General features: G+C 44.4%; 1 protein-coding gene across 1 annotated transcript in view; it reads right to left on the reverse strand.

Moving 5' to 3' along the window:
- The window catches only part of TSPOAP1 (TSPO associated protein 1), a 1,024,985-nt gene that overhangs the window by 841,807 nt on the left and 162,732 nt on the right, over positions 1-20,446 (reverse strand). The window contains exon 6 of the mRNA XM_029613537.1: positions 5,689-5,865. Coding sequence (XP_029469397.1) covers positions 5,689-5,865 — 177 coding nt within the window. The remainder of the gene's footprint in view (positions 1-5,688; positions 5,866-20,446) is intronic.

Raw genomic sequence — 20,446 nt, forward strand, 5'->3', positions numbered from 1 at the left:
CACTAGCTGACATGGGCACACAATTGCGTACACTACACATATTTGGCAATTGAATTCACTAACTACTGCAATTTCCTGACCTGAAGGATTCCGAATGGTAGTTTGTGTGGATTGTGTGCTATAAGTATATGTTCTTATAGCATGGGGCACATTTAAAACTAATCGGAGAAAGTTCTTTTTTACTCAACGCACAATTAAACTCTGGAATTTGTTGCCAGAGAATGTGGTTCATGCAGTTAGTATAGCTTGTGTTTAAAAAAGGATTGGATAAGTTCTTGGAGGAGAAGTCCATTACCTGCTATTAAGTTCACTTAGAGAATAGCCACTGCCATTAGCAATGGTTACATGGAATAGACTTAGTTTTTGGGTACTTGCCAGGTTCTTATGGCCTGGATTGGCCACTGTTGGAAACAGGATGCTGGGCTTGATGGACCCTTGGTCTGACCCAGTATGGCATTTTCTTATGTTCAAAGAACAGAAGGTACACCTGAAGCAGAGTTATGTTTTCAACAACCATGGGAGGATTATAACTACTAGCATGTACCACATGGGCTTTAATATTAAAACCTCTGGAGAACGTGATCCTGAATGGTTCCTGAAATAAAGGGTGGATTTCCTGAAGGATGGACCAGTGTTTGCGAATGGCACAACTCCCTGAGGTTGATGCCGATGTGAGTCTCAGTAACAAAGTTTGTTGGTTCGATTCCTCACTGTCATTACGGCAAACACAAATAATCCTTGTTGGCATATAGCGCTCTTCGGTACGCTGATTTTACACATGTAAACCGGATACCCTCGCTCGAAGAACTGGTCTGCCATTTGTTTAGCCTGGATTTTATAATCTGCCCGATCCGTACAAAGTCTTCTTATATCGCAAGAACTATCCTACTGGGAGGTTGGATTTTAAAGTGGCTGGGTGGAAACTTTCATATCTGAGCAAGTTGTTACATTCATTAGCTTTGCGATAGATACTGGTTTTCAAAACCTGGTCATCTTTAGTGATGAGTATATCCAATACACAACCTAATGTTGTTGGATGTCAATGGTAAACTTAATAAACCAAAAACCAATTGCACTATATAATACTTGAGGGATTTTACTGAAATGACACTTAAATGTAGAAAACGTATTTATTTATTTATTTAGAACTTTTCTATACCGACTTTCCAATAACAGAATTACTGATCAATTCGGTTTACATTTTGAACAATAACAGTGACAAGTAAATGTCTTACAAAGAACAGGTATAAATAACTTGGAAATAAATATATGGGGTTAATAACAAAGAACTATAATATACATAGCCTAAGTAGGCAGAGTTTTGGACTGCCAAGGAGTTGAAGTTGAATTGAAGAATTCTTTGGGGAATTCTTTGTGTTGTTCTTAGGGTGTTCATAGAGGGTTTCAAAGAATTTTTAGAGTTGAACTTGTCTAGTTCTTGTGTAGTTCTCTTGTAGGTTATTGAAAATAACTGAAGATCTTAAATAGTTCTCTTTATAATTCGATTGGAACTGACCTAAAGGGGACCTTGCAGAGATAATTCAGCAGACTGATGTTATGGAAAAGCTTGGTGGAAGAGCCAAGTCTTAAGTCTTTTTTGAAAATAATGGGGCATTGCACTGATTTGAGTTCCGGCGGGAGCGTATTCCAGAGTTTGGGGACCAGCTGTGGAGAATGCTCTTTGCTTAACGTTGATTTCATTGGTGGTATCTGGAGATTGTTTCTGTAGGCTTGTCTCACTGGTCTAGTAGAGGTGTGGAGTTGGAGAGGGATTTTGAGATTGAGTGGGGCCAGGTTGTGTATTGCTTGTGTATTGATGAAAGCACTTGAAGAGTATTCTGAAATTGACGGGTAGCCAGTGTAGGCTTTTTAAAATGGGTGAGATGTGGTCTCTTTTGTTGGTCTTGGTTAGGATCCTTGCCGAGGCATTTTGCAACATCTGTAATGGTTTTAAGGCGTTTGCGGGGAGGCCTACTAGAAGAGAGTTGCAAGTAATCTATTTCGTGAGTATGATTGCTTGTAGAACCAATCGGAAATCTTGAAAATGGAGGAGTGGTCTAAGTCTTTTTAAGACTTGTAATTTGAAGAATCCGTCTTTTACTATATTATTGATGAGAGCTCTGTAATTCATTTGGTTGTCAAGTATAACTCCTAGATTTCTGACTTGTGGTGACAATGTTAGTTGAGTGGTGAGGTTGGTGCTGGGAAGTGAGTAAGTTCCATCTGGAGAAATGAGTACGTATTCTGTTTTGTTTTGATTAAGGATAAGATTTAGACTTGTGAGTAAGTTGTTGATGGCTTGTTGGTATGTATTCCAGAAATCTAGAGTTTTTTGGAGAGATTCAGTGATAGGGATTAGAATCTGTACATCGTCTGCGTATAAGTAGTGGATGAGATTTAGGTTGAGCAAGAGTTGGCAAAGTGGGAGGAGGTAAATATTGAATAAGGTTGGTGAGAGTGACGATCCCTGTGGGACTCCCAAGTTGCAGGTGATTGGTTGAGATTCTTCCTTGTTGACCTTGACTTTATATTGTCTGTTTTTGAGGAACGATTTGAACCAGTTGAGAGCTGTATCTCTAATTCCAATGTCTGACAGACGATCTAATAATGTATTATGATTGACCGTATCAAATGCTGCTGATAAGTCTAAGAGGATGAGTAGACAAGGACATCTTTTTTCAAGATTCAGTAATATGGAATCCGTTAAGGAGATTAGGAGGGTTTCTGTGCTTCTGGATTGGCGGAAACCAAACTGGGCTGGAGAGAGAATGTTATTATCGTTTAGATATTCTGTGAGTTGTTTGTTGCTACTCGTTCTAAAATTTTAGCGATGAAAGGTAGATTAGCTATTGGGCGAAAGTTCGATGGGATATCTGGTGAAAGATTAGGTTTTTTCAGGAGCGGCTTTATAATTGCCATATATTGCTTTGCAATAGATACTGGTTTCAAACCTGGTCATCTTTAGTGATGAGTATATCCAATACACAACCTAATGTTGTTGGATGTCAATGGTAAACTTAATAAACCAAAAACCAATTGCACTATATAATACTTGAGGGATTTTACTGAAATGACACTTAAATGTAGAAAACGTATCACCTCTTAATGAAATAATTCACATAAGGATAATTTTTTAAGATTCACAGAGCTACCAATCCCAAAAAAAGGGGTGTGTTAGATATTTTTATATATTTCAAAAGACTCAACAATATCAAAAGAAAAAGATTTTTTTAGGATGGCGGTAACGTTTCATATTTGTATTATAACACACCACCCAGGTGTTATTCAATATATTTAATCATTAACGTCCCCCCTTCCATCCACTATATTTTTTCTGCGTGAAACGTGCAAAATATTTTTTTTAAAAAGCTTTATAATTCTTATATTTGAAAAATGCTGAATAGACTTATAACTCGCTACTGGCAATACAGCAAACATCCCTTGAGAAAAGATCCTTTGGGATTTGAAACGGGGCCTCATCGGGCCATTTAACATCAGGCAGATAAGTCGGGACGTTGTTGATATTTTTCATAGCGAGTTATAAGTCCGGTCGCCATTTTTTTGAAAAATAAACGCAGCGCGCAGTCTGTGGATGTCCAGGCACAGATAGGAGCACCGTCGGAAACCGACCACAAAGAATGAGGTAAAAAAAAAAAAACGTACCAGCATTAGCAACCGATGGGGGACCCCAGGATGGAGAAAAATGTTTTGAAATTTTAAAGAAAATTCCGTGAAGAAAAGTTGTGTGAAATTCTCACAGAGCTCCTGAGAACCACAAGGCAATTGCTGCGTGAAAAAAAAGAAAAAAAAAGAGACTGAAGGGGACCCCTGCTGGATGCAGGGTTGGTGGTATGCTGGGCATGCTCAGTGTGCCAGTCAAAGTTCTAGAAACTTTGACAAAAGTGTTCCATGATAGGGCTCCATCCTGATGATGTCACTTATATGTGAGGACTACTATCCTGCTTGTCCTGGGAGAAAGTTTCAACATACTCAGGCTAAGTGTTTAAATTTTGATAATGTAGCCTACTATTTAGTTTGCTATGTTAATTATTTATATTATGAAACAATGCATTTACTTTCTTTCTTCTTTGGAAATGCAAATATTTTAAATTAATATTTGCTAACTACTGTAAACAGATTTGATATGCTTGCATGAAAAGTCGGTATATACAAATTAAATAAATAAAAAATAAATAAATCATTCCCCCCCTTACCCATTGCCCCTGTGCAAGTTCTCTTCCTCCTGTCAACCCCTTTCCCATGCATCCCATCGCCCCCCACCTGGTACTTCTTACAATCTCCCGCCCTCACCTCTTAGCTGTGGCAACAACAGGAAAGAGCCCGCACAAGAACCTGTGAGCAAACACATTCTCACAGACAGTGTAGCAGCCCTGCCCTTCACACGGATTTCCTTAGTAAGAGAAACATTGTGTGGATGAAAGGAGAAACTAAGGCCCACTGCTGTATCTGAGTGTGCATCAGAGTTTAGTGGAATAAAAAATCAATACCCAATGAGAAAGTGTGAAAATGAATGCAGGGCCAGTTTTGGCCTCTGCTGATATCACTACTGCAAACCGTGACCTCAGGCCCACAATTGCCCAAGTAATAAAGAAAAGTAATTAGCTAAGTCACAAGATTTTCCTGCTAGACTCTTCTCATCCTATCTCTACAGTAGCTTTTTCAATTAAAAGCATTACCAAATGCCAGAAAAACTGCAGGGCCCATTAAAAAGGTAACCAGAGTTCTCGTTTGCTTATTTCTGCTGGCCCTAGCAATAACTTTAAATGTACTTGGGGATCAACAAAGGCAGAACAATTTTCTAAAATATTACAAAAGTTTACTACAGCAGTAAGGTGAAAAGCACAAACTAAGGTTCTATCTTAGGAGTTAACACTCAGGAAAGATCTAGGCGTCACAGTGGATAATACATTGACATCGTCTGACCAGTGTGCTGTGGTGATCAAAAAAGCAAACAGAATGCTAGAAATTATTAGGAAGGGAATGGCAAATAAAACGGAGAATGTCATAATGCCTCTTTATCGCTCCATGGTGAGACCGCACCGTGAATACTGTGTGTAATTCTAGTCACCATATCTCAAAAAAAGATATAGCTGCACTGGAGAAAGTGCAGAGAAGGGCGACCAAAATGATAAGTGGCATGGAACAGCTGCTCTGTGAGGAAAGGCTAAAGAAGTTAGGGATGTTCAGTTTGGAGAAGAGACGACTGAGGGGGGGGATATGATAGAAGTCTACAAAATCATGAAAGGACTTACAAGTTAATGTAAATCTGTTATTTACTCTCTCAGATAATAGAAAAACCAGGGGGCACTCCTAGAAGTCAGCAAGTAGCTCACTTAAAACAAAATCGAGAAAATTCTTTTTCACTCAGTGAATAGTTAAACTCTGGAATTCGTTGCCAGAGGATGTGGTTTCAGCAGTTAGTGTTACTAGGTTTAAAAAAATGTTTGGATAAGTTCCTAGAGGTTAAATCCACAAACTGCTTTATGGTAATTAATAAGCAATAGTAGATTGTGATCTATCTTAATGTTTGGGTACTTGCCAGGTACATGTGACTTGGGTTGGCCAACTGTTGGAAACAAGATATGAGCTTGATGGAGCCTTGGTCTGAACCAGTATGGCATTTCTTATATTCATATGTTCTAAGCAGTTTTCAAAAACACATCTCACCTTTCCCATTGTGATTTTGGCCTGTAATTCTCGGCACTCTTGTTGCAAAGCTTCAATCTGTTTATCTTTTGCTAAGAGAGCACTGGCTTGTTCCATCATGTCTTTGGCACGCTGGCGAGCAAAGACTTTTTTACACAGGTCCAAATTGGAGCCTTTCAGATGTATTGGAATGTTTACCTGCACCAAAGAAGAAAATATTTTCATTGTTTACTCTTTACTGAACCAGTCAAACTAATATAATTATTAAAGAATAATGTAATGTACAAGCTGGGAATAAAGGCACACAAAAAATTGGCAAGAACTGTCACCTTTTCAGTATTTATAAGCAGGAGGGGTAGGCAGAAAAATTTACACTTGTAACTAAATTATTAGCATCCAACATACTTTGAAAATTGATAGGCAGAATAGGAAGTTCTGCAGTGTACTATGCCATCAGTAACCTAGCTCATAATAGCAAAATAGACAGAATTATGGGGAAAAAATCAGTGCTACAAATGTGCTGCATCTAGAGAGCAAGAAATTGGTTACCTATAATAGTTCCTCAAAGGATGTAGTATAGGATTTTCAGAAGACATTGACAAAGTCCCTTATGAGAGGCTTCTAAGTAAACTAAAAAGTCATGGGGTAGGAGGGTGATATCCTTTTGTGGATTGCAAACTGGTTAAAAGACAGGAAACAGTAGGATTAAATGGTCAGTTTTCTCAGTGGAAAAGAGTAAGCAGTTGAGTGCCTCCAGGATTTGTACTTGGACCAGTGCTTTTAATATATTTATAAATGATCTGGAAAGGAGTACAACAAGTCAGATGATCAGATTTGCAGATGACAATTATTCAGAGAAGTTAAATCATAAGCGGATTGTGACAAATTGCAGGACGATCTTGTGACTCTGGAAGGCTGAATGTCTAAATGTCAGATGAAATTTAATGTTGACAAGTGCAAGATAAGAAAAATAAAGGAAAATTAGGTTCTTACCTTTGCTAATTTTCGTTCCTGTAGTGCCATGGATCAGTCCAGACAGCTGGGTTATGCCTCCCCTCCAGCAGATGGAGTCAGAGAGAAAACTGAAACACCCCCTAGATATACTAGTGTGCCACCTGCGATCCATCAGTATATGAGATATCAAAGCAGAATACAGAATCCAAGCATCACAAATGCCACCCCCAAAATTTCCAAACTCAAACTGAGCATAGTGCATCGTAGAGGCCAGATCAAACAGTAACCTTCAGAAGAAACAGACAAACAAACATAACAGCAAGTGGTATGGCAACAAGCCACCAAAAACAACAAACAATGGTAGAGCGAAGAAAACGCTGCAACTGTGGCGTAGAAATCTGAAAAAGAGAATAATAATAATAATAATAGACGAGCGGACTCCCAGAAAGAAACGGGCGGGCGTCTGGACTGATCCATGGTACTACAGGAACGAAAATTAGCAAAGGTAAGAACCTAATTTCCTTTCCCTGTACGTACCAGGATCAGTCCAGACAGCTGGGATGTACCCAAGCCGCCTCAACTGGGGGTGGGACCCTGAGAGTCCCGCTCGAATCACACTGCTGCCAAACGACTGTTTGGACGGACCCCGGACATCCAAGCGATAATGCCTGGCAAACGTATGCCGAGATGTCCAAGTGGCCGCCCTACATATCTCCTGGGAAGAGACCAATCGATTCTCCGCCCACGAAGTCGCCTGAGCACGCAACGAATGAGCCTTAAGCCCATCCGGAACAGATTTACCACAGCCAATGTATGTGGATGCAATGGCCCCCTTCAACCACCGTGCAATCATAGCCTTAGATGCCTGAAGCCCCTTCTTGGACCCATGCCACAACACGAAGAGATGATCAGACTTTCGAAAATCGTTGGTAACCTCCAAATATCGCAGGAGAATTCGCCGGACGTCCAGACGTCTCAAGTCCTTACCTTGAGAAGACCTCAAATCCTCCGCCAAAAAGGAGGGTAGCTCAACCGTCTGGTTGACATGAAACGCCGAGACCACCTTAGGTAGAAAGGACGGTACGGTTCGTAAGGAAACACCCGAATCAGAAATACGCAAGAACGGTTCTCTGCAAGAAAGAGCCTGAAGCTCCGACACTCTCCCGCGCCGAGGAAATAGCCACAAGAAAAAACCGTCTTGAGGGTCAGATCCTTCAACGAAGCCGACTGTAGCGGTTCAAACGGAGCCCCACACAAACCACGTAGTACCAAATTCAAGTTCAGGAAGGACAGGGAAGCCGAAGAGGAGGACGCAAGTTCCTAACTCCCCGCAAAGAACCGAGCTACATCTGGATGACACGCAAGGGAAGACCCGTCCAGCTGACCTCTCAAGCATCCCAGAGCCGCCACCTGGACACGCAGCGAATTATACGCCAACCCCCTTTGTCAGGCCCTCCTGCAAGAACATGAGGATCTGAGGAAACCGTCGAACGCTTAGGCGAGATACCCAAACCGGCGCACCAAGCATGGAAGACCTTCCAAACCCTAGCGTAAGTGAGAGTAGTAGAAGACCAACGCGCTCGAAGCAGGGTAGACACCACCGCGTCCGAGTAACCTCTTTTCCTCAACTGTTTCCGCTCATAAGCCAGGCCGCCAGACAAAAGCGATCCGCCAGTTCGAAAACTACCGGACCCTGACTCAGTAGGTTGGGAAGATGACCTAACCGTAGAGGGCCGTCCACCGCCAGGTTGACGAGATCCGCGAACCACGGGCGACGTGGCCATTCCGGAGCCACGAGAACCACCGGACCTTGATGGGACTCTATGCGGCGTAACACCTTCCCCACCAGGGGCCAGGGTGGAAAGACGTACAGAAGGATGTGACGGGGCCACGGCAGTACCAGCGCATCCATGCCCTCCGACGCGTGCTCTCTTCTGCGACTGAAAAACCGCGCCGCCTTCGCATTCGCCCGAGTCGCCATGAGATCGAGGCGCGGAATCCCCCCACCGCCGAACGATGAGCCTCAATTGCCTCCGGCGAAAGCTCCCATTCGCCGGGATCCAGATGCCGACGACTGAGGTAGTCCGCCTGCACGTTGTCTACGCCGGCAATGTGGGAGGCCGCTAGACGCAACAGGTGGCGTTCCGCCCAGGCCATCAGCAGTGCGGCCTCTATGGCTACCGCACGACTTTTTGTGCCGCCTTGTCGATTTATGTACGCCACTGTAGTCGCGTTGTCCGACAGAATTCGTACCGCCCGGCCGCTTACCATGGGAAGGAGGCGACGCAAGGCGAGACGCACCGCCCTGGTTTCCAAGCGGTTGATGGACCAAGTGGACTGGCGTGCTGTCCAGGCGCCCAGAACAGCTCGGGATTGGCAGACCGCCCCCCAACCAGACAGACTGGCATCCGTAGTCACCACCAGCCACGATGGGGGTTCTAGGGTCACTCCTTGGAGCAGGTTGTTCGGATTGAGCCACCAGGCGAAACTGGAGCGGGCCTCCTCCAGTAGAGGGAGTTCCAAACCGAAATCCTCTGATCTGGGATCCCATCGAGAAAGCAGAGATCACTGTAAGGGCCGCATATGCGCGAAGGCCCATTGTACCATCTCCATAGTAGATACCATATGACCAATAAGCTGTAAATGATCCCACACCGTGGGAGATGGGAGATCCAGCAAACATCGACCAAGGCCATGAGATTGAACATGCGCTGATGAGGAAGAAAAACCTTGCCCACCGAGGTATCGAAGCGTGCGCCCAAAAACTCCAGTTGTTGCGTCGGTTCGAGTCTGCTTTTCGCGAAGTTGACTACCCAACCCAACGACTGAAGTTGGCTCACTACCAGGGAAACTGCTCGTTTGCAAGCCGCATGCGACTTCGCTCTGATGAGCCAATCGTCGAGGTAAGGGTGCACAAGTACCCCCTGCCGACGAAGAGAAGCCGCGACCACGACGAGCACCTTGGTGAACACGCGCGGCGCGGTGGCCAGACCGAAAGGGAGGGCACAGAACTGGTAGTGGGACCCTAGCACCATGAAGCGTAGAAAACCGTTGATGACGCTCTCGGATACCTATATGGAGATAAGCCTCCGTCAGGTCCAAAGAAGCCAAATATTCTCCCTTGTGGACGGCCGCAATAACAGACCGTAGAGTCTCCATCCGAAAGCGGGCACTCGCAGGGCCTTGTTTACCCTTTGAGATCCAGGATCGGTCGAAAGGTACCCTCCTTTTTGGGAACAGAAAATAAATGGAATACCGACCTGTCCGCAGCTGGTCCGGCGGTACCGGAGTAACCGCCCCCAGAGCCTGTAAGTGATCGAGCGTTTGGGCTATAGCCAGCCTCTTTCCAGCGGACCGCACGGCGACACCAGAAAAAGATCCCGGAGGGGCCGCACAAAATCCAACTCGTAGCCGTACCGGACCACGTCGAGGACCCATTGATCCGAAGTTATCTTGACCCATTCCTTCCCAAAACCGGGACAGCCGGCCCCGATAACGGGAACGGAGGAATGGGCCTGCGCACCTTCATTGCGCTGGCTTAATGGCAGCAAAGCTTTGTGAGGAGCCTCCACGTTGAGGCCTCCTGCCCCGAAAGGAAGGAGACCAAGACTGGGTTCTCGTAGCCTGTTGTCTCTGGGAAAAAGTACCACCTCGTCCCGCACGAAAACGCCGTTGACCCCGAAAGCGAGTCCTAGCATTGCCAAACGTCCGCGGTTGACGCGGCTTATCCTCCGGCAACTTATACACTTTGTTGTCGCCCAGGTCCTTAATAAGCTGATCCAGCTCCTCCCCAAAAAGCAACTTGCCCTTAAAAGGAAAGGAACCTAATCTCGCCTTTGAGGTGGCATCCGCCGACCAACGACGGAGCCACAGCAACCTCCGAGCCGAAACAGCCGAGGACATGATGCGGGCCGAAGTGCGCAATAAATCATATAAAGCATCCGCGGTATAAGCGACCGCAGCCTCCACACAATTGGCCTGCTCAGCCTCCCCCGGAGGAAGCTCCTGCGTGGTCAGCAACTGCTGGACCCAACGCAGGTTGGCCCTCTGTACGAGGCTGCTGCACGCCGCTGCCCTGACACCAAGGGCCGCCACATCAAAAATACGCTTCAGTAAGATCTCCAGCTTACGATCCTGGAGATCTTTCAAAGCTATCCCACCCGTAACAGGGATAGTAGTATGTTTAACCACTGCCGTAACCGCCGAATCCACCGCCGGTGTCTTTAGGAGTTCCAAAGAATCCTTAGGTAAAGGATATAGCTTTTCCATAGCCCGAGTGACCCTCAGAGAAGACTCAGGCAGCTCCCACTCCTTTGAAACTATTGTAAAACCTTATGATGGAACGGGAAAGTTTGAGGGGGGGCCTTAAGCCCCGCCATAGCGATATCCCCCGTCGAGGTGTCAGCGTCCTGGGGGGGGCGCCGTGAGCTCAAGCTCCTGGAGGACGTGAAGAATAAGGGAGCTTAATTCCTCCTTGTCGAATAAACGCAGGACCTGGGGGTCATCCCCCTCCCAGGCAACTGTTCGTCTGCCGCAAGCAAGTCCGGCGGATCCAGAGGAGCCAAAGCAGGATCCGCGGTCCCCATGTCAAGCACTCCCCGTGGGCGGGGAACACTGGCCCCTGCGGACCCCACGCCCATCGGCTTTCCCTGGGGCAAGGAAGGTTTAGGAACCTTAGGGGGAGAAGGGACCTCTGCCTCCCAACCGGCTTCAGCCTGCAAAAAGGCTTTGTGCATAAGAAGCACAAAATCAGAAGAAAAAGGAACCGACCTTTTTAAATTTTTTTTGAAAGGATCCCGAGGAGGAGGGGCCTGAGGGCTATCCAGATCGGCCGAGAACCGCGCGTTTCGCTCGCCAGGAGAGGGGGGGAGGGACGCATCATCTCCCGAAGCCTCCGGGTCCGACTGCCGCGTGGCCAAAATGGCCGCCGCACTGCTCCCCGAGGGAGGAGGGGCCGGAAAAACGGCTCGCAGAAGCGCCGCGATGCCGCGGCGAAGAAGGCAGCCCTGAATCGCTGCGGGCAGCGCACGGCCCCCGGGAGGGTCCCTCGTCCCCGGGAAGACATCGGGGACAAAGGCCCTCCCGCGAGAGTCGCGCCCCCCGTACCAGCACAGGCCACACAGGCCGAAGATCGAGGCATCGCAGGACCACGAGCAGAGAAGGAAAAAATGGCGCCAAAACTGAGGTGAGTAACTTCTCACCCGCACAGCTCGTCGGGTGGCTGAACCACCCCCTCCGGGGTCCGAAGAGGCTCTGGCAGGCCGGGGTATAGCAAATCCAATTCCCTGCCAAATCTACTTTTACTTTTTTTTTTTTTTTATTAAATTGAGAACCCCCTTCAGGGTCGGGATCCCTGGAATTGGGGGGGAGGGTGACCGGCCCACCGGTAATCTCTCCCCCTGCCTCAAGGACTGCTAACCCGGGAACTGTCACAGGGCAGAGCCCTATGTGCCTGCCCCACACTGAGCTGAAACCGCGCTGCGCTGCCAGAAAAAAAACAGCAACACGAACAGACAGGATAGAGAACAGAAAGATACCAAATGATCTTGTCCCTCTATCAAGAATTCCCCTTTTTTTTTTTTTTTTTACAGTACCAACAAACTGACCAGACCAGGACCGCAGGTTATGCCTCTCAATCTGCTGGAGTCAGAGAATATACTGATGGATCGCAGGTGGCACACTAGTATATCTAGGGGGTGTTTCAGTTTTCTCTCTGACTCCATCTGCTGGAGGGGAGGCATAACCCAGCTGTCTGGACTGATCCTGGTACGTACAGGGAACCCATGTTGTAGTTACATGTTACCACCCAGGAAAAAGATCTATGCATCATAGTAGATAATACATTAAAATTGTCAGCTCAGTGTACAGAAGTGGTCAAAAAAAGCAAACAATGTTAAGAATTAGGAAGGGAGTGGTAAATAAAACGGAGAATGTCAATGCCTCTAATTCGCTCCATGGTGAGACTGCACCTTGAATACAGTGTGCAATTCTGGTCACCACGTCTCAAAAATGGTTAGTTGCCCTGGAGAAGGTACAACCTAAATGATAAAGAGGATGGAACAGCTCCCCTATGAGGAAAGGCTAAAGAGATTAGGGCTGTTCAGCTTTAAGAAGAGATGACTGAGAAGGATATAACAGAAGTTATAAAAATCATTTATTTAGAACTTTTAAATACCGGCATTAGTATGCAAACATCATAACTAACAGACTGAAAATACAATTAACAGGGCGCATAAATACAAGTGTAGACAGTAAGGAGGAAGAGAGCAAACATCAACTTTGAACGGTGACAGGAAGGCAAACGAGAGTCTATATACAATTTAGGTACTATTTACAGGATCATGAAAGGACTCAACCAATTCACATTTATCCTTTCATTTGCACTGTCAGATAAATCAACGACTAGGGGGCACTCCCTGGAGTTAGTGCACTTAAAACAAATTGGAGAAAATTCTCACTCAATGCACAATTAAGCTCTGGAATTTATTGCCAGAGGATGTGGTTAAGGCAGTTGGTGTAGCTGGTTTTAAAAAAGGTTTGCGTAAGTTTTTGGAGGAGAAATCCATGAACTATTACTCAAGTTGACTTAAGGAAAAGCCACTACTTATTACTGGCTTTAGTAACTTAGAATCTATTTAATGTTTGGGTACTTGCCAGATACTTGAAACATGGATTGGCCACTGTTAGAAACAGGATGCTTGGCTTGATGAACTCTGACCCAGTATGGCAAGTTCTTATGTTCTTAAGAATGTTCTCCCCTTCACTATTTGCGCATGTGAAGATAGAACCACTAAAATGAACATTTTCAACTATGGTGACACATAGCAAATGCCTGTTTAGCAGTCGTTCAGCACTTCCAGTGTACCAGTATATATTAAGTCACCTTAGCACCTGGAGATTTCTAATGACCTATTGGAAATTATAGGCATGAGATGTTTCCTGACTGAATGATATGCTCTGTTAAGAGGTTTTTTCCTTTGTGCAGGTCAGAAAACATGGTCAGAATGATCATGACTTTTTATTGGTCTTTCCTGTTAACTTTCATGTTGTCAGATTCATTGACAGTGTAGAAACATTATTGAACCTGTTCTTATTACATTTTCTATCACTAGAAGGAAACTGTTCTGACAGTAACAGATCCAACAGCTCTAGAAAACCACAGTCACCCCTAGCCATTAGGGCAGCCACTGGGGTGACTTCTGTTTTGGCTAGAACCCTACTGAGTATCACCCATGATGGAAAAATATAAAGGAAAGATTTCTACATCAGTGCATCTGTTGCTAGTCATTGATCTTTTTTTATGATGATTTATGTTCCTTGGCAACTTTATGTTGCAAAACTATGTAAACAAGTAATAGGAAATCTCAAATGTAGAAAACCACTTTCACCTTCCAAGTATGGCGAGACCACATTCACTTTTAGGTGGATACAATTATTGGTTCCCCAAATTTTGGGAAATATTTTCTAATACTTTAACTATACATGGAAAAAAAACAAATACAAAAAAAAAAAAAAAAAAAAACCCACACTTTGTGCAATTTTAATGCATAAAAAGAAAAATCATTGATTCAGCTGGCATCATGATTCTGATTTGAACTAGCATTTTGTAAAACTTTATATTAGGTTTACTACCTTTTGTTATAATTATTACATAGACATAGGCTTTCTTAGAAGCCATTAGAGCTTTCAGTACTGCCCTTAACTTTTTATTTGTGTATAGAGATTTTTCCTAGTGGACTGTGTGATGCCTCGCTAAGGGTGCTCCACATCCTAGGTTAGATGAATCTGATGAAAATTTGGCAAGGGGAAAATTTTGACAACTAATCAGATTATCAAATTGGAAGGGCACACTATCAAGACCAATGTATCTAAGCAATTCTGTAACACAGATGTATATGTTGACATCTCTGCATGACATTACACCACTAATATTTCAAAATCCATTGAGCTTGTCTCATATAGCGATATGCAATAGGAGTGTCATGTACCATAGCAACCACCAGGACCAGCAATAAACAAACAAACCTGACATCTAATGATTGCATTCTCTCTTTCATCGCAGCCACATTACTGGCTCTCTTCATGGTAGATATGAAAATTGGACCATGGTCTATAGCAGAGCCTTAATAAAAACATTTAACAAGCTCATGTTTAATTTGGGAATAATTGATTACAAACCTGAGCAACTTCAACACCCAGGTAGCAAATTGCACTGATACGTTTGCCCCTAATTTTGATGCATTTTTGATCAATCATATAGGTAGGAAAACACATGAACTCAGTTTTCACAAATAAACTGTTGACAGCTAGGCATCTGGTGAAAGCCCAAGTTGATGCAAGACATTAAGACAATACACAAGATACTGTGTGATTTGGGTTAATCTCAATAGAAGTTTATGCCTCCTTGAGGTGCAATGAATATAATTTCCCCTGTCTATAAGTAGAAGAATGGTGTGTAGGAAATCATCTTAACTTTTCTCTTATCAAGCTTTTGGATCTAGGATGGGTCTAAATCATTTGTCTTTTGGGGGTACCATAAGTACTTTGAGTTAAATTCTCATTCTCTTTCCTGCGAGTGGTAAGGTTTGACTACTTTGACCTTGGGGACTTGTTCTTTAACCCTAGTTTTAACTGAGTTAAAACTATGGCTTTGAGCTCTTTTGATCTAGTTGGCAAGGTCTTGAGCCCTGCTTGATTGACAGCGCCCCTACTGGCATCTGAGAAAGACCACTTCTTCAGGAAACACTGGTATTTTTCGGAATCAAAGTCAGTTCATATATAGCAATAAAGAGGATCTGAAGCATGGAAAGGTGGTTTTTAATGTGATCCCTGATGACCCCTTCAAGGGACGATTCAAAGGTTTCATGAAACCAATACAAAGTGGCCTCAGTGAAGGAGGCTGACCTAATCTCTAGGCACATTTACTCTGGAGCATGAGAATTCCCATCTTATCTGGATTGCCAGCAGCCATGTGTCAAGGAACATCACCACCATATCAAAGCCTCCTCTCAAGACTGAGCACTTGCTGCCTTTAGCTCTCAGCACAAATATTTGGAACCCTTACTCAGACTTGAGCAGGAAGTGAAGTTTGCCTCAACTTTTGAACCTATCCTCAGAACAAGGTGCTAAAGAAGCAGTAGTCCTCATTGGTAAGGCATGGCCATTGAGATTGTGGTTAGCTTCCTGAGCCATGTGTCAAACCTGCAAGGCCAGCTTTTTGGACCCAGGCTTAGGTTCGCTGGCAAGGAAAATACAGCACTTGTTCTTCCAAGACTGAACCACTTTGCATGACTTTTTGGTGTAGATGTCACAACCATCAGCATGTCTTCCTAAAGCAAATATACCACACTTTGCAATGATCATGATATTTTTCATGCACACTTAGAACAGAATTTGAAGCACTGGTCTGCTTTTCTGACATAAGAAAAACTTAATAGGAAATCAGAAGATGAAACATTCTCTTTAAAAGAAAAGCCTGCAAGAGAAAAAGCTACAAGAGGCCTGCCTGTCTGATACTGCTTCCTACTGGAAAAAAAAAAATCTGAGGAATAAGGAGGCTCAGTTTGGCTGGTCAATGATAATATAAAACAAGTAAGGATGAAAAAAGACTGCCTAGGAAACAGAGTAAAATAAAGGTTTCGACCAAAATTTCTGACAATGTAATAAGAAACTAGCACAAACAGTGAAGAAGAAGAGGTGTTTAGCAGGCTCTGTGGCACTAACTAGGCCAACAAAATAAAAAATAGAAAGAGCAGCTGTGGCGCTCCCACAGCACAGAAGTCTCACACACATACAATAAAGACTTAACCTTTACCAGATTGCTCAGGAAATTGTTACACTGTGCCACACGCAGTGACATGATTCACCTATGGAGTTTGCTTGTCTATGAAGAAAACTATACGCTGGATTTAAGACATGAAATCTGGTAAGACTAATGTGCCTAATGGTCTTGAATTTTAAAGAAAATTATTAGGAAAGCCTGCCATTAAACAGGAAAAATAGCTGTGGGATGTAAATTCTATCTCCCTCATCACCCTAAAGAAAACCCCCCTCACAGGGGAAGATAGTGCTACATTTATATTCATTTGGATTTAAGTCCCTGCCTTTTGCTCATAGTATCAAGATGGACTACAATAAAACAATATAAGAAATAAATTAAAAATCAAAAAATTAAAAGTGAAATTCAAAAGATAAGATTAAATATAAAATATAAAACAAAGAGGCAACCCTTAATCATCTTATCCTGGAGAAAAAAAAAAAATCTTGCTGAAAATCAGGCATCTTTCCCAAAAACTTGATCAAAAGTCAGACCTTAGCTAGCTTTCTAAAAGCAGAGACAAAATGAATTCAGTCCAAAGCTCCTAGGGGACTGAATTCCAGCAAAGCGAGAGCCAACCAAATCTCCAAAAAACTGATGAAATACTTGAGACCTTAAAACATAAGATATGCCATGCAGGATCAAATGAAGTTCCATCGAGTCCAGCATCCTGTCTCCTTACAGTGGCCAGCACAAGCCACACATATTTATGATTTTATTTATTCAATCATATTTTGCAATAGGCATTAAATTACAAACATTCATAACGCCAAGTTTCCGAAATGCTAGGGACATGGGGTAGGAAAGCATTAAGGGCTGTCCTAAAAAAAAAAAAAAAAAAAAAAAAAGAAGATGGTGCTTCCATTTACACTGGTGTGGTCTACAGGCCTCTGACTCGAGCAGAACGGGTCTGGTTGAAAACATCCAAAAGGTGGGAAAGAAGGGAGAAGGGTTACTTGTTAGAGATTTTAATCTGCCAGATGTAGACTGCAGTATCCTTTTTGCTGAATCTACTAGTTGTAGAGAGACTGTGGATACTCTTCAAAGGGTTCTGCTCAAACAAGTGGAAAAGGAATGCCATGAGAGAGGGTGTGAATCTATGGCTCACAACCACCGGTGATCATAAGAGGGAATGATTTGATATCGCAAATAGGATACTGAGAAGTAGCACGAAGATGAGGACTACCATCCTGCTTGTCCTAGGAGAAAGCAAAATTGCTTACCTGTAATAGGTGTTATCCCAGGACAGCAGGATATAGTCCTCACATATGGGTGACATCACTGGACGGAGCCCTATCGCGGAAAACTCTCTGTCAAAGTTTCTAGAAACATTTGACTGGCACCCTGAGCCAACTGAGCATGCCCAGCATGCCATGATCCCTTGAGCCACAGGGGTCTCCCTTCAGTCTCATTTGTAGCAATAAGCTTTAGCAAAAACAAAATAATAAAACATTTCGGACCCAACTCCACGGATGGTGGTGGGTTTCGTGAGGACTTTATCCTGCTGCCCTGGGATAACACCTATTACAGGTAAGCAATTTTGCTTTATCCCAGGACAAGCAGGATATAGTCCTCACATATGGGTGATTAGCAAGCTACAGGTTGACTCGTATGTAGTATGGACCAACAGCGCACAACTTGTGCAACAGGCACACAACTGGAGTACTGTTGGCTAAAATTGAGGAACCTGAAATCACAGCAGGTTGGATGTGGAAGGAGTTGGGGTTATACTGGAAAACAAGTTCTTTAAGACAGATTGTCTGTAAGCTGAATCTTGTGGTCCCCTTCTTTGTCTAAACAGTAATGTGCTGCAAAGGTGTGAAGAGAACTTCATGTTGCAGCCTTATAAATCTCAGCAATTGGTACTGAACAATAGTGCACTACTGAGGTTGACATTGCTCTGACTGAGTGCAGAATGAGTGTGCCTCTTATAGTAGGCTAGCGCCTGCTTACAGTCTAATGAGTGGAGTCTTTGTTCGCTCTCGTTTGTATGACATTTTGGGTAGAAAGTCAGGAGGGTGATGGTCTGGTTGATGGGAGGAAGTTAGGATGCATACACAGCGTAACCTTGTCATGGTAAAACTCAAGGTAAGGTGGGTAGTGAACTAAGGCTTGTAAGCTCACTGATGCGCCTTCAAGAGGTGAGGGCGACTAAGAAGAGCACCTTCCCGGAAAGGTACCTGGGATTACAAGTATCCAACGGTTCGAAGGGTGGAAGCATGAGCTGTTCCAACACTATGTTGATATCCCACAGTACTGGAGGTTTATGGGTCGGTGGTCGTAAACGGAGGACACCTTTCATGAACCTGGAGATGAAGGAATGACAAGTGATAGGTTACCCATTGAGAGGAGTGTGGTAAGCTGCTATGGCACTGAGGTATACTCGAAGTGAGGCAGTGGTGAGGCCTTCCCTGTAAAGCAGATTGAGATAATCCAGGAGGCATTCTGGTGGACAGGTGAGTGGACCTGTCCCCTTGGCCAAACACCAGGAAGCGTAACTTGACCATTTTCGTTGATAACTCAGTCTAGTTGATGGTTTCCTGGAGGAGACTAGAATATCTTGAGAAAAAATGTTTAGGCTTTGGAATACGAGCCTTTCAACCTCCAGGCATGAGATGCAGTGATGAATGGAGTGGGTGGAGCAGCGATCCTCCTTCTTGGATAAGCAGTTGAGGGCTGTTGCCCAGGGGGATCGGTTCGTGTACCGATAGGTGAACTAGGTAGCTGTACCGTGGTTGTGCCCATGCTGGGGCAATGAGAATCAAGTCTGCGTTGTCTTTGATGCACCTTTGGACTGTGCGAGAGATGAGTGGTATCTGAGGGAACGCGTAAGCAGACCCTGCGACCAATCCATGAGGAACACGTCCTGTGCTAGTTGGTTGGGGCTGGGATATACTCAGCAAAACAGTTTGACCTTCTTGTTGCGTTCTGTTGCGAAGAGGTCGACCGGAGAAGATCCCACGTAGAGAAAATTTGATTGGCTACATCCTGAGGTAGTTCCCCTTTGTGTGGGTGAAAATATCCTGCTTAGTTTGTCTGCTCTGGAGTTGATGATTCTGGGCAGGGTATGTGGCTTGCAGGGAGTTCCCTTGTTGTGTGCCCATTCCAGGATCTCGACAGCTTCCCTGCAAAGGCTCCAGGAACCTGACCCTCCTTCTTTGTTATGTAAAACATTGAAACCTGATTGTCAGTGTGGATCATGACAACCTGGCCTCGGAGGGCCTGCTCAAAGGTTCGAAGGGCATTACAGATGGCCCGAAGTTCCAGGAGGTTTATGTGTTGGCCCCATTCTCGTTGGGACTGTAACCCTGGAGTCTGATGGCTGGTGAGATGGGCTCCCCCAAACCGTGGGGGAGGCATCTGTGGTGAGCACAGTCTGATATTAATGGGATCGTAGAGGTGAGCCTGTCAGTGCCGGGTGGTGTTAGCCACCATTGTAGGTCTATCTTCATGCTGGCTGTCAGAGCGATAGGATGTGGACAGTGGACTGAGGAGAGGACAGTGGACTAAGGAAACTGAGTCCATTGAGTCTTCAAGCCCCATTGTAAACGACGCATATGTAGTCACGTATGTGGGACAACATAGTTGGACACTGCCATGTGTCCCAGAATGGTGAGGATTTGGCAGACTGGAGCTGTTGTACTCTCTAAGAGGTGACTGGCCAGTGTGGTCAGAGAAAGCACTCAAGGCTGTGGCAGGAAGGCTTTGTCCTGAATGGTTGTTGATATGGGCTCTGATGAATTGCAAAGGTTTGATAGGTTGCAAATTTGATTTCTTCTCATAGTTTATCGGAAGGCCTAGATTGTCTAGGCAAGATATTATATGGAGTAGATTGTCTCGCAGGGTAGACTGGCTGGGGGCTACTAGTAGCCAGTCGTCCAGGTAAGGAAATATCTGAACTCCGTCAATGGAGTTGTGCCACTGCTACCGCTAGACATTTTGTGAAGACTCTGGGGGCAGAGGAGAGGCCAAACAGAAGAACTTTGTACTGGAAGTGTGTCTCGTTTG

This window comes from Rhinatrema bivittatum, chromosome 8 (assembly GCF_901001135.1).
Source record: "Rhinatrema bivittatum chromosome 8, aRhiBiv1.1, whole genome shotgun sequence".
NCBI classification, from domain to species: domain Eukaryota; kingdom Metazoa; phylum Chordata; class Amphibia; order Gymnophiona; family Rhinatrematidae; genus Rhinatrema; species Rhinatrema bivittatum.